This window comes from Prosopis cineraria, unplaced genomic scaffold (genome assembly GCF_029017545.1).
Source record: "Prosopis cineraria cultivar Desert tree isolate PC_DT_omini unplaced genomic scaffold, ASM2901754v1 PC12, whole genome shotgun sequence".
NCBI classification, from domain to species: Eukaryota; Viridiplantae; Streptophyta; class Magnoliopsida; order Fabales; family Fabaceae; genus Prosopis; species Prosopis cineraria.
This window is the reverse complement of record NW_026555343.1, coordinates 17,817,381-17,830,690: the sequence shown is the minus strand read 5'-3', so window position 1 is coordinate 17,830,690 and position 13,310 is coordinate 17,817,381. Positions and strand designations below refer to the sequence as shown.

Sequence of the window (13,310 nt, the reverse complement as noted above, 5' to 3'; positions counted from 1 at the left end):
CCCCCCCCCCCAAGCGGGGGCATACCAAACATGCCCTAAGAAAAGGAGGGAAGAGAAGAAAAATGGAGTGGTTCTTATCTATTTTATAATTGAAAGGATGTCACGTGATCTTCAATTTGTGTCTTGTTGTGATTATTTATAGGGGAACTGGCAAACACTGTTGCAGAACTAGAAGAAAGTAATCACAAATTGGCAACTCTTAAGGCAGAGAGAGATGCTGCAAAAGGAGCAGTTTTTCCTGTCTTGAATGTTGGAACTAAGCATGCTGCTAGTGATAAGATCAAAGACAAGCAAAAGGATTTGCAAGATATGGAATCTTCTTTGAAGGAGATATTGGTATTCTTTTATTAATTTTATAATTCCATTTTGGTTCTGAGATTTTTGGGAACTCGTACCTTAGTTGAGTTTTACAGGACCAAGGATCCTCCAGGCTAATGGAACTGCGAAATCTTCATGAGGAAAGAATAAGAATATTGCAGCAAATTTGTGATTTGCAAGTTAGTTTTCTTTACTGTTTACATCTGCTCCTCTAATTTTTATTCTGGGAGTAAGTTGTTGTCTGTTGTCTGCTCGTCATAGACAATTTCATTTTTTTTTGTTTATATTATTTTATTTGAGATGATTTCATCAGAACACAGTGAGGAATTTGAAGTGTATTATGTCTTCCCATGCATTCCAACTGGCAAGAGATCAGATAGAAAAGTCAAAAGTAGAAGTTCTTGAGTATCAGACCTTATTTGAGAAACTACAGGTTGTAACTGGTCGGTAGTTTCATTATGCCTTTTGAATGTTTTCTATTTGTTGAGATTTGCTTCTGATATGACTGTTATTGTTATTTTTCCTCGTGAATCCATAGGTTGAGAAGGACAGTCTTGCTTGGAGGGAGAGGGAGTGGTACATAAAAAGTGATTTGGTAGACGTTTTTCAAAGGTCTATGTCAGTTGTTGAATCTAAAGTGGCTGATTTAGGGACTGAAATAAAGAAGAAAATTGAGGAGAGAAATGCAATAGAAAATAAACTGCAAGAGGCGTCTAGGGAACCAGGTCTGGATTTTTTTTTTTTAATTTTTTTTATGGTAATGGAAATTTTTGTTTTATTATTACTATCACTATCATTTTAGACCTTAGTGCAGCCTGGTTTGATACATCTGTGATGGAGCTTTTTATTCTTTTAGGAAGGAAGCAAATTATTGCAGATTTTAAATCCCTGCTTTCTTCATTTCCTGAAGAAATGGGATCTATGCAAAGTAAATTAAGTAAGTATAAAGAAGCAGCTTCAGACATTCATTCTCTGCGTGCAGATGTACAGTCTCTCTCTAGTATTCTCGAGAGGAAGGTGTGTATATTTGTTTAATATGCACTGATACTATTAGCAGTACGCTGCCACAAGTCTTGAAATTTTCTCTTTTGTTGTTTTTGCCTTTTCAGATAAAGCAATGTGATGTTTTATCTAGTAAATCTGCTGATCAGCTTGCTGAGATACAGAGGCTGCATGCTGTGGTATGCGTTGCTTTCATTTTAAGTTTTGGTTAATGAGGGAAGAGTCATTACTGGAAAGTAGGAAAGGCAATCACAATTAAGGGAAGGACATGATATTTTCTCGATCAGAGTTGCAAAGGAGAAACACATAAGTGATAAACTGTCAAAATATGAAGGCTTGCTGGTTCTTTTGAGTGTCTGTTGGGGGTATAGTTTATAGTACCATTGCCGGAAAACCAAGAGGGAGACGCCATTAATAGGATCTCATTTATCGACCAGGAAAAAAAAAAAAATAACAGGATCCCATTTTTTGATGACTATTTCCAAGGGATACCTTAAAATTTGTCTTACCTGATTTTACTTTTTGCCTTATTATAGAAATTGTGATATTATGTTTGACTGGTTTCTTGGTACAACTTCTGGGGCAAAATTTGGATGCATACAATGAGTTATTTTTAGGTGTAACTTACTATTTTAAATTCACAAGCAATGTAGACGAATGCCAATAGTGCCCTTACTATGTTGAACCCCCATGATGCCTAGAGGTGAGAGCATTTGAAAAGCTCTTGCCTGGGTGAAGGAAGGTGCTAAAATAAGGAAAAAAGTTGAAAATATGCTGCATAAGTAGAGGGTAGTTATATATAGCAATTATGATAACATTTGACAGATTAATTAATCATTCAAGCATATTAAAGCAGTTATCTATTGATAACTTAACTATTCAAAGATAATAATATAAAACAGTTATCTATTGACTGTTTCAAAGTGAATGATTAAGTGTCAACAATAAGCCTTATTGCACTAGGTGGGGTCGGTTACATGGATTGCACGATGTCATTGTGTTTTGTTGTCAACCAAGTCTTTGGGAATATTGTTGACCAAGAGGTTTCATTCAACAACTTTCATACAAGAAGAAGAAGAAGAAGAAGCTTTATCCCACTAGGTGGGGTTGGCTACATGGATTATACGATACCATTGTGCTTTATCATTTATTAAACTTTTAGAAATATTGTTAATTAAGAGGTCTTGATCAACAACTTTTAAAAATGTTCTCTTTGGGCTTCCTCTATCCTTCTTGACAGTGATCAAAGTTATCTGTTCCACTCTTCTCATAGGTGCCTCCTGTGATCCTTTTTGTACATGTCCAAATCATCTCAAGCAATGTTCTACCATTTTTCCTTTGATAGATGTGACACCCATTTTTTCCTGTATGCGCTCATTTTTTCTATTTATCTTTACGTGTATGTCCACACATTCATCTCGACATTCTCATTTTTGTTATTCCAACTTTATGTTCTTGTTGTCTCGTTATAGCCCAATGTTCACTACCATATAATATAGCTGGTCTTGATAAACCATCTCTTCAAGTTTATTAGGTACCTTACGATTGCAAATAATTCCTTTGGCTTTTCTCCAATTAAAAATAATTCTTTTAACTTTTCTCCAATTAAACCACCCAATTGTATCCTATGTGCAATATCTTTATCAATTTTCTCATTATGTTGAATAATCACTTCTAAATGTCTATTGAATAATCACTCTTAAATATCTAAAATTTTTCATTTTCCACTTGAGGTATGGTGTGATCACCTAATTTCACTTTCAAATTACTACTCACCGACCTCTTATTAAAATTATAATGTAGATATTCCGTTTTACTCCTATTCAGGCAGAAACCTTTTGACTCCAATATCCTCCTTCATAACTCAACAACTTTCATGAGTTTTTTTTTCTTCCTCTACCCCTTTTTATATGGCTTAGGACTGTCTATTCCATTCTCCTCAGTGGTGCTTGCCATGGCTTTCTTTGTGCATGTTCAAATCATCTCAAACCATTTTCTACTATCTTTCCCTCAATACGTGCCACGCTTACTTTTTTTTGTATGTGCTCGTTACAGATTTTATCTTTTCGTGTATGTCCACTCATCCATCTCAATCTTCTCATTTATGTTACTCCAACTTTACACTCTTGTTGTGACTTTAAAACTCAATATTCACTATCATATAGTATGGCTGGTTTTATAGGACTTTAACAAGACTTTCCTTTAAACTTATTAGGTACCTTTCGATCATCAATAACTCCTTTAGCCTTTCTCCATTTGAATGATCCTGTTTGTATCATATGTGCAGCTTCCCTATCAATTTCATCATCATTTTGAATAATTGCTCTCAAATACCTAAACTTTTCCACTTGTGGTAAGATCTGATCTCTCAATCTCACTTACAAATTACTTTTGATTGACCGCTTACCAAAATTTCAATGTATATATTCCATCTAAATCCCTTGATAAAAGCCCTTAGACTCTAGGTCCTCCTCTATAACTCAAGTGTGGAGTTAATTTCTTCTCTTGATTCTGCAATAAGAATTATATCATTCGCAAAAAGCATGCAATTGGGGATTTTCTCTTGAATATACTTAGTCATAACATCTAAAATTAGGTCAAATATATAAGGGCTCAAAGATGATTCTTGATGTAGGCCAATCCTTATAGGAAAGTCTTTTGTTTTACCATCAGATGTTTTCATACTAATTGTTGCCCCTCGTACATATCTCATATAGCTTTGATATAAGCAACTTGAACTCTTTTCTTTTCTAAGATTTTTCAAAGCAATTCTATTGGCACATGATCATAAGCTTTTTTCAAATCAATAAATGTGAAGTAGTACTAATGGGGTATAGGATAAAGCTTTTATTATTATTTGATAAGGACCCTAAAGGAAATTATAAAAATGAGATCTTATGATGAATGATATTTTTGAATAGTTAATTGTTCATAGAAACCCGTGGCGTTGTTAGATTTGTGTAGCGGATCTCACTTGGTGAGATAAAGTTTGTTGCTTTTGTAGTAGTCATAGTAGAATAAGTCAATGATGGAGATATGGCAAAACAAGGAGATAAGTTAATCTAGCATGAAGATGTATTACTTAGGGTATTTGGGGTACAAGATCTTTTCTTAGCTTAGAGGAAAAGGTAATGTTTGAATTCTGTAGCCATTGATATACAATAACATTTTTAATTAGGTGGTAAATGCATTGGGATTACTTGATTTGCTTTTGTTTATAGCTAGGGATCTTATAGCTTTGGGATTTGGCTTTTGTTTATAGCTAGGGATTTTATGTTTGTCAGCGTTCCTTCCTATACATGGTGTTTGGTTCAATAAAATAGAGTGGAGGGATTTCCATAGAGAGGAGGGGAGGGTGGGGGGATGGACTTTAATGATCCTTTCAAATCTCCCTGCTTTTGGACAGGAGGGGAAGGAAAATTCTTTCTGTCATTTCCCTTACACTTTTTTTTTTTTAAATCAAACAAAGTGAAGGGAGAGCCTTCCATCCATTTTGTTTATGATGCAAGGGGAGGTCCCTCCCCTATCCTTCCGTTAAGTCCTTCCTACCGAATGCACTGTTAAGGTTATGTGGGTTTGCCTTTATAATATTGGCATTAGTAATGTGAACCAGATCATTTTTGACCTATGAGGATATCAATGTATCCATATATAATATAAAATTTCAAACTTTGTACAATGCACAGAAAACGTGTGATGATAGGAGTGGACTCAGGCCTCGTGCTGACATATGCTAGGAGAATGAAGAGGATGAGGGATGAGTTTTTGTTGACTTATACGAGAAGAAAGAATAAGGGGTGGGCCCATGTAAGACTTAAGAGTGTAAATGAAGAATTGTTTTACCTCTGGCTGTTATAGGAGAACTTGAGAATATAGTCTGGTTGGGGAACCAGAGGGAGTTAAACTGATGAAGAATAAATTTATGTTGGAGAGCATATGCCTCTTGAATGCATAGGAGCCTTAGCTTAGTCTTCATTTTCTTCCTTCTTTTGCTATAACTCTAGCTAATCCTGAGACTTGCACCCTAGCAGGATCTTGTATGCATAAATAATTTAATTCTGGGGTGGGATGTATCACTAGTTAGGCTACAAAGTTCAACTACGAGACTAACTCCTTTTAATGAAATAGATACAAAGCAATATGATGGCTTGCTTTTCTATCTTCAGACTAAAACATACTTGGAACTCCTAGATAATCTTTGACTCCTAACCTTTTAACAGTTATTTGCTCTTTTTGATATTTATCTGAGATTTTCCGAGCTCAACATTTGGTTTTGTTGATTTTTAATTCCTATTTTCACCCTTTTCAATAATCTTTCTTGTCTTGGCAACTTGTGCAGGTCCATGATTTGAGAGAAAGTGAGCTAGAGTTGAAGTTGATTCTGGAAATGTATAGACGTGAGTCCATTGATTCAAGGTTGGGACAAATCTAGAATTGGTCTGATAAATCACTATTATTTTTTTCTCATTAAATTTGAAGGACAGGTTTGGGCAGCTTTGACCTTTTTTTTTTTGGCAAAGCTAGTAATTCAGATAAACTTTGTACCCAATCTGTGTGGTTTTGGGTTATTGCCATTCTAGATCTTGTAGTTTCTCGAAGGTCATTTGATTAATATGGAACACTATTGAAGTCTGTCTGTCTGCAGGGATGTTGTGGAGGCACGGGATTCAGAATACAGAGCATGGGCCCATGTTCGAAGTTTGAAATCTTCTCTTGATGAACACAACTTAGAGCTTCGAGTTAAGACGGCAAATGAGGCAGAGGCTAGATCTCAACAGAGGCTTGCTACTGCTGAGGCTGAAATAGTGGACTTGAGACAGAAATTTGATGCTTCAAAAAGGTCATCTATTGTTTTGATGCTGTATATTGAAATCTCATACTAATATGGTGTGCATCTAGATGCATTGCTTCACACGTGCCTATTTGTATAAATAGTTAAAGCATTGCCCTTAATGCTATGTTTGATGTTGAGTAATGAAGAGGTAAGGGACCTTTTGGTGTTGGGAGATTGTTATTAGGAGGGGAGGTGGATGAAGAATGTGTTTCTGCGAGCAGGTTCTTTCAGTAGATATTCCTGCTGTCTCCTCTTCCTATCCTTTTTTTTTTTTTAAATTTTAATTTTCGTAATGAGTGCTTGTTATTCTCACTGTGCAGTTTAGTGAAACTCTAAAAAAGTATTATTTAAATGAAAGCAAGACTGGAGCTAAAGGTGATTACAAGGAAGTAGGCATTTTCTTAAAGTGCTGAGAGGTAGGATAGGTGATATTTTGTGGACAAATGCACAAGTTAAATACCTTTAGCCTTGATGATTAAATTTAAAAAAAAAAAATCAACCAACTAAATTGAAACCTAGATCAAACATGAGGGAAGAAAATGAGGTTTTTGCCCAATTTAATTATGCGACACCTACAGGTATACAACTGCAAGTTTGTTTTTTGGTGACATAATAGCTTGCTTTAATTATCATGTGTTTGGACAAATTTATTTATTCTTGATGTAAATAAATGGAATCTAGTCAATGGCTTAATTTATTTCAAGATTGGTGATTAACTCCATCGACCTTTAATATTCTATTTCAGGGAGAAAGGTAAACTTTCTGATGTCTTGAAATCAAAAAATGAGGAAATTGAAGCCTACTTATCTGAAATAGAGGTTAGACTCTATCATAAAATATCCAATTTGATTTCTTCTTTGGAAGCAAAGGTGATATTTAATTATTCAACTTCAAGCATTTTCTAACTTCCATAATTTTGATATCAGTCTGACACTGTTGAGATTGTATTTCTATAGACTATTGGGCAAGCATATGATGATATGCAAACTCAAAACCAACATCTGTTGCACCAGATTACTGAAAGAGATGACTACAATATCAAGGTAGGTTGCTTTCTAAGACCAAAAAAGTTGCTTGTTTTTCCTTTTCTTTTTAATTGGTTATTATTATGCATGTTTAGTTGGAATTTCATGGTTACTTGTTGCCGTTTTTTTTTTCTTTTTTGGGTAATGAGCCAAGTTCTCTTTTCCTATCTTGTTCCAAAGAATAAGAGAGAATGGTTTTAAAAGCCTTCATCTGGAAGGCATGCGTTACATTTATTTATTGTAGGGAGCATTTCAATAGCGTGAATTACAACCATTGTGGGACTCATATAGCCTAACTTGACATACAGATAAACTACTATTAATACTATTCTAACACGGCTCCTCAAGCTGAATCATATAATCCAATTCTCCGAACTTCTTACGAAGCATGGAAATACAGAGAAAAGTGGATCACAATTGTTTTCTATTTAATCACATAACATTTGTATATTTTCCAATTTACAGAAGTTCATACCAATTCAATGCAGTTGGGCTGTTCTAACATTAGATATAATTGGGCTTTCTAACAACAGACATGCTAGAATCTCCTATGACCTGGCCTCCTGTATTCAGCTTGGCACGTTTGTGCCTCCTTACAAAAGTTTTAAAGGTTTAGGAGGTTGTTGTACCCTATTATAGTGCATGTTTGTCCTTTTGCTGTATAGTTCTGCTATCGTGAAAATAACTTCTGCAAGAATCACCGCTGAAAAAATGCTTGTTTTTGGCTATTTCTGTTTGATTTGCTGTTAGCAAAAATTCTAAATATATGCTTCTCAACACAAAAGCAATAAAAAACTTCTTTTGACCCAAATGCAGCTATAGATAGAGGCCACATTTCTTTATAAATAGCATAAGGTGGTTTTATTTACTTAAAAATACTAAGGCTTTGTATAAACAAACCAGAGGCTGTTTAAATTCCCTTTTGGGCGCCTGTAATTCAAGCATTTCAGCTTTCTAGTCATACATAGCCCACTGTTCCTGCACTTCCTTTCTGGAAGTTATTTTATAGCCATCCCTTCCTACGCTTTTAGAAGCAACTCAGTGAGGTGGTGTTTGGCAGTACATGAATAATGAAATTGCCAAGATTTGGGAATCTATTTGTTAAACAACTGAGTGCGATATGTGAAGAAAGCATCATGCTTATGTTATTTAAGACACGGACATAAATAATTTATTATTTTTCATATTTCTAATACTCAAATATCTTCTGGTTACTTAATATGAAAAAACTAAGCTTCCTATGTACCAAATTGTACTCTGGCTGGTGCCATCCTTCTGGGACAAGCATCTGGCCTGCTACTTCCAACCTTAAAATGTCTCTTATATCAATTAGTCTTTTATGTTCATACATGGGCCAGCCTCTTGGAACTCCCATTAAATGCCCACCTAACCAAAGACCCGCAATAATTAGGAGCCTAGGACTTTTTTCACATCATTCACTCACCCACAAGCATTCTGTTTTCTTTACAGAAATCATCTCTTAATCATTAGGCATTGTTCCCTTCTTGTGCTCAGAAAGCATAGTCTGTTGCCAAGTATTATCGGCCCTTAGCAGTTAATATTATACAAGGCATTTTCCCAGAAGAAGTAAATGCATAGGCCAACAGCAGTTTCTTACATACTTGAGGATTACCCTCTGCTTCCCTTTACCCTATCTCAATCTTCTCAGCAGAGAAAAATTGGCAGTGGATCTCAGCTTTATCATTGAGGGATGCCCCTTATGCCTCTGTATTGATTTCTCTTTCCTCTGCCAAGGCTGTGGACAGGGCAAACAAGATGCCATGGTCAGACACCTGACTAGAGGATAAGATTAACTAAATGCTAGAATGAGAAGAATTAATCAGTATGCTTGACAAATTTGATTCTCTCATCATTCCATATTGTGACACTAGCACTTAGATAAGGTGTTACCCTCCTGCAATTTGTATATCCCTAAACTGTTGAGCATGTAGGTTGTGTCATTACAACCTTTATATGTGCCCTTGGGTTGGTGTTGGACAGTTGAATTAAGGAAATGCAGAATTGAGTATATACAAATGTGAATTCAGTGTGATTATTGAGGTAAAACTCATGAATGTTTCACCTCAAACCATCATGTAAAATGTTCACTGCCGTGAATGATAAAACTGAACGACATCTGTCTGAACTTTTTTTACGAAATAGATATATTTGTCATTTGACATTTTTGCGGGTTTGTTTCTTTTGATGCAGCTTGTCCTAGAGGGTGTGAGGGCAAGACAAAAACAGGAATCTTTCATCATGGAAAAGCAGGCCATTGAACGGGAGATCCAGCAATCAAATGCTTCCCTTAAATTTTATGACATGAAAGCTGCTAGGATTGACGACCAGGTAGCTGGTCTCATTTAATCACATTTCAGGTGTTAATATTTTTTGACTTTTGTATACTTGATATGCAGTTAAAGTTCTGTTCAGATCAGTGTCAGAGACTTGAGGAGGATAAGGTTCAAAGTTCTGTTACTTTGGAAAATACACAAAGGAGGTTGTTGGATGTCAGAAGATCATCTCAACAAGCCAGAGAAACTGTGGAGGAAGTGCAATCTAAAGTTGGTATTAGTCGTGTAACTTGTATGGAGTTACAAGTAGACATAGAGAGAGAAAGGTATGGCGTTTGAAAACAGATTTTTCCTTTCCTAGCTTTCAGGACAGAGCAGTTAGGGGCCTACTCTCTTGTCATCAGGTTTGCCAGGAAAAGATTAGAGGAGGAGCTGGAGGTTGCCAGGAGAAAGTTTTCTTACCTTCAGGCGCAGATTGAGGGCTCCTCTGTTATTGAAAAGCTTCAACAGGAACTAGGAGAATACAGGGAAATTGTCAAGTGCAGTGTCTGCCAAGACAGGACGAAAGAGGTAAACCTTTTTGTGTCTTTGAATGTTTAAATTTTATTTATTTGATGTCCCGAGATGTTATCTGGAATTTAAAGAGTCAAATAATTTTCACAGTTGAGTAAGTACTGGCACAGATTTCTGACATTGCAAGGGTGAACAAGGGATATGATATGAGCTTCTAGAAATATGTCAACTCGTGTTGTGCTTTACACTTGATACATTACTTTTTGAAGCACATTGAAGTTGAATAAAGTAATTGGCTAGTTCAGTTCTATTTATCTATGCATGAAGAAATAATTAAAAATTATGAAGCGTTATTGATTTTGAATGTAAACAATAGCTGATATGAAGTACTTAGGTAATTTCCTTTTTATTTTTCCTCTTGTTGTCTTCACCTTTGTTGTGGGTAAATTTAATTAAATATCTTTTATATTCCTTAGTGATGGTATGCAATATGGTCTTACCAATACCAGTAAATGTGGCTTTTTAATTTTTTGACTAGGCATTAGTTGGAGTCTTATATGTGTTTTGGTTACAATATTTCTTGGGCACCTATAAAGTTGCACTGAGCCAGTTCAAAAGTGTAAACTTCAAATCATTTGACCAGTTTCCAATTTATCCTACTGGCTTGGTCTGTTATAACATTCAAGAGACTTTAAAATTTTATTTGTTGAATAAAATATATTATCTTGGGCAATATATATGTGAAGCTTGCTAAAACTGAAATGACAACCAAGGACAGGGAATCCTGAAAGGATAAGGATTAATCCTAAAGAGTGATAGTGATAATTATCAAACTCCTTGATGACAAAGCAATCTTAATCCTAATTTATAGATAAAGGATGTGAAAGTGATTCCAAATTATCCTTCAAGACTCTAGTGAGTGTATAAATGAAGAAATTGGTTGAGCAATTGAGTTCTTGGCTTCAATTTTATTCATAGCAGTCGCAGGTTACATATAGGGAGAAAACAACGGTTTATTACCCAATCAAAGAGAATCTAGAAAATTAAAGTATGATCTGATAGTCTCAGATATGATCTTAATCTGAAAATCAAATAATATAAAAAGATACAAATATCTGTTATTAAATTAGAGGAAACCCATCCTAAACTAGAAAATTAAAAGTATGATCTGATAGTCTCAGATATGATCTTAATTTGAAAACGGAATAATATAAAAAGATATAAATATCTGTTATTAAATTAGAGGAAACCCATCTTAAATGGGCTTGGGCCATCTGTGCCCTCCAACACTTCCCCTCAAGGTAGAGAATAGATGTTCATCATTCATAGCTTGCTTGTTAAGCCTTCAAATTTAGGTTTTGATATGGCCTTGGTTTGCATCTGCAACTTGCTGACCAATAGAAATATTTGCAACATCAACAATTTTTCCTTCTATTTTTTCTTCGATAAAATGCTGATCAACATCATGTTTTGTGCTATTGTGATGCACAGGGTTCTCTACAATCTTAATAGTTGTGTTATCACAAAAAACTCTCATTGGACATCTAGGAGCTATCTTTAACTCATTACCAAACCATATGCCTTCACTTATCTCATGGGCTAGCTCTCTAAACTCTGCTTCTGCACTACTTTGTGATGCAACAAATTGTTTCTTACTTCTCCACCTTACCACGTTTCCCCACACAGGTATAATAGCTTGTGGTGGATGTTCTATCTTTAGCAGACCTTGCCCAATCAGGCATCAGAATGAACTTCAATTCCCCTATTACTTCCTTGTCTAAAATGTAGACCTTTCCCTAGTGTATGCTTCAAATGACATAGTATCCTATATACTGCAGTCATATGATCCTTATTTGGATTACTTGCAAATTGACTCACTGCGCCCATTGCATAGGAGATATCTGGTATTGTGTGAGATAAGTAAATTAGTTTGCCAACCAGGTGCTGATATCTCTTCCTATTCATGAGAGGACAATTTGATGGGTATCTAAGTGGAAAAGGAAACCCTACCTGAAGAAACAAGGAGTAGGAAAATTTTCTATATTTCCACAAGAGTTGAATGACTCGGTATTTACAGCAGAGGGCTGAAAAATATGGCCTAAGAATCAGGGAAGGAGAGATAACAGGAATCGAATAAAATCCTATCTAATAAAATAAAATATTTACAAAATAAAATATTTATTTTGCATATCTACACTCCCCCTCAAGTTGGACTATAAATGTTTGTCATATTCAACTTGCCAACCAGATATTCAAATTTGTCTCGTGCTAGACCTTTGGTAAGGATATCTACAATTTGCTCCTTAGTAGGTATATAGGTCAGGCGAATAATTCCATTGTCAATTTTTTCTCGTATGAAATGCCTATCTATCTTAACATGCTTGGTTCTGTCATGTTGTATGGGGTTGAGCGAGATATTGATGGCTGCCATGCTATATCAGAGTAGAGCGTGATTGGAAGATTCACATTTTTCTTTAATTCCTCTAGAATTCATTTGATCCATATGCCTTCACAAATTCCAAGAGCAACTGATCTAAATTCAGATTCAGCACTACTTGCAATTACACTTTTTTTTACTTCTCCAAGTAACCAAGTTGCCCCAAACATATGTGCAATAGCTAGAGGTGGACTTCCTATCAACTTGATCACTTGCCTAGTCTGCATTTGTGAAGGTTTCCACATTTTGTTTTTGAGTTTTCTTGAATAACAAGCCTCAACCAGGACTGCCTTTTAAGTATCTTAGGATTCTATAAACCTCATTCTGGTGTTTCTGTTTAGGATCATGTGAGTGTTGATGAACCATTCCAACTGCGAAGGCGATGTCAGGACGAGTGTGAGAAAGATACGAGTTTTCCTACCATATGTTGTTATCTACCCATGTCAACTGCCTTTCCAAGATCTTCTTCTTCACTAATTTTGTCAACCTGTATGGGTGTATCACTTGGTCTACATCCAAGCATGCCTGTTTCCTTCAGGAGTTCCAAAATATACTTTCTTTGTGAGATGTAGATCCCTTTCTTAGACCTAGCCACCTCCATTCCAAGGAAATATTTCATCTCCCCAAGATCCTTTGTTTGAAATGCTTGGGCCAAAGCCTTTTTTACTTGTGCAATCTCATTCACATCATCCCCTGTAAGTACAATATCATCCACATAAACTACTAGTATGGTAGTCTTACTATATTGATGGTTGAAGAGCAAGGTGTGGTCACTTTGTCCTTGAGTATATCCTTCCCTTTTTAGTACTTTTGTGAATCGTTCAAACCAAGCACGAGGGGACTACTTCAATCCATACAAGGATTTTCTTAGTTTGCATACTTGATTT

General features: G+C 35.5%; 1 protein-coding gene across 3 annotated transcripts in view; it reads left to right on the top strand.

Moving 5' to 3' along the window:
- Positions 1-13,310, top strand: part of LOC129288682 (E3 ubiquitin-protein ligase BRE1-like 1) — a 34,464-nt gene that overhangs the window by 12,627 nt on the left and 8,527 nt on the right. The window contains exons 6-18 of one of the 3 annotated variants that reach the window (XM_054925396.1): positions 143-336; positions 414-497; positions 632-751; positions 857-1,043; positions 1,175-1,335; positions 1,428-1,499; positions 5,660-5,736; positions 5,966-6,160; positions 6,900-6,972; positions 7,111-7,197; positions 9,391-9,528; positions 9,597-9,799; positions 9,878-10,043. In XM_054925396.1, coding sequence (XP_054781371.1) covers positions 143-336; positions 414-497; positions 632-751; positions 857-1,043; positions 1,175-1,335; positions 1,428-1,499; positions 5,660-5,736; positions 5,966-6,160; positions 6,900-6,972; positions 7,111-7,197; positions 9,391-9,528; positions 9,597-9,799; positions 9,878-10,043 — 1,757 coding nt within the window. Of the gene's footprint in view, positions 1-142; positions 337-413; positions 498-631; positions 752-856; positions 1,044-1,174; positions 1,336-1,427; positions 1,500-5,659; positions 5,737-5,965; positions 6,161-6,899; positions 7,024-7,110; positions 7,198-9,390; positions 9,529-9,596; positions 9,800-9,877; positions 10,044-13,310 lie in introns of those variants that run through there. The other 2 variants (XM_054925395.1, XM_054925397.1) reach the window with 2 other exon arrangements.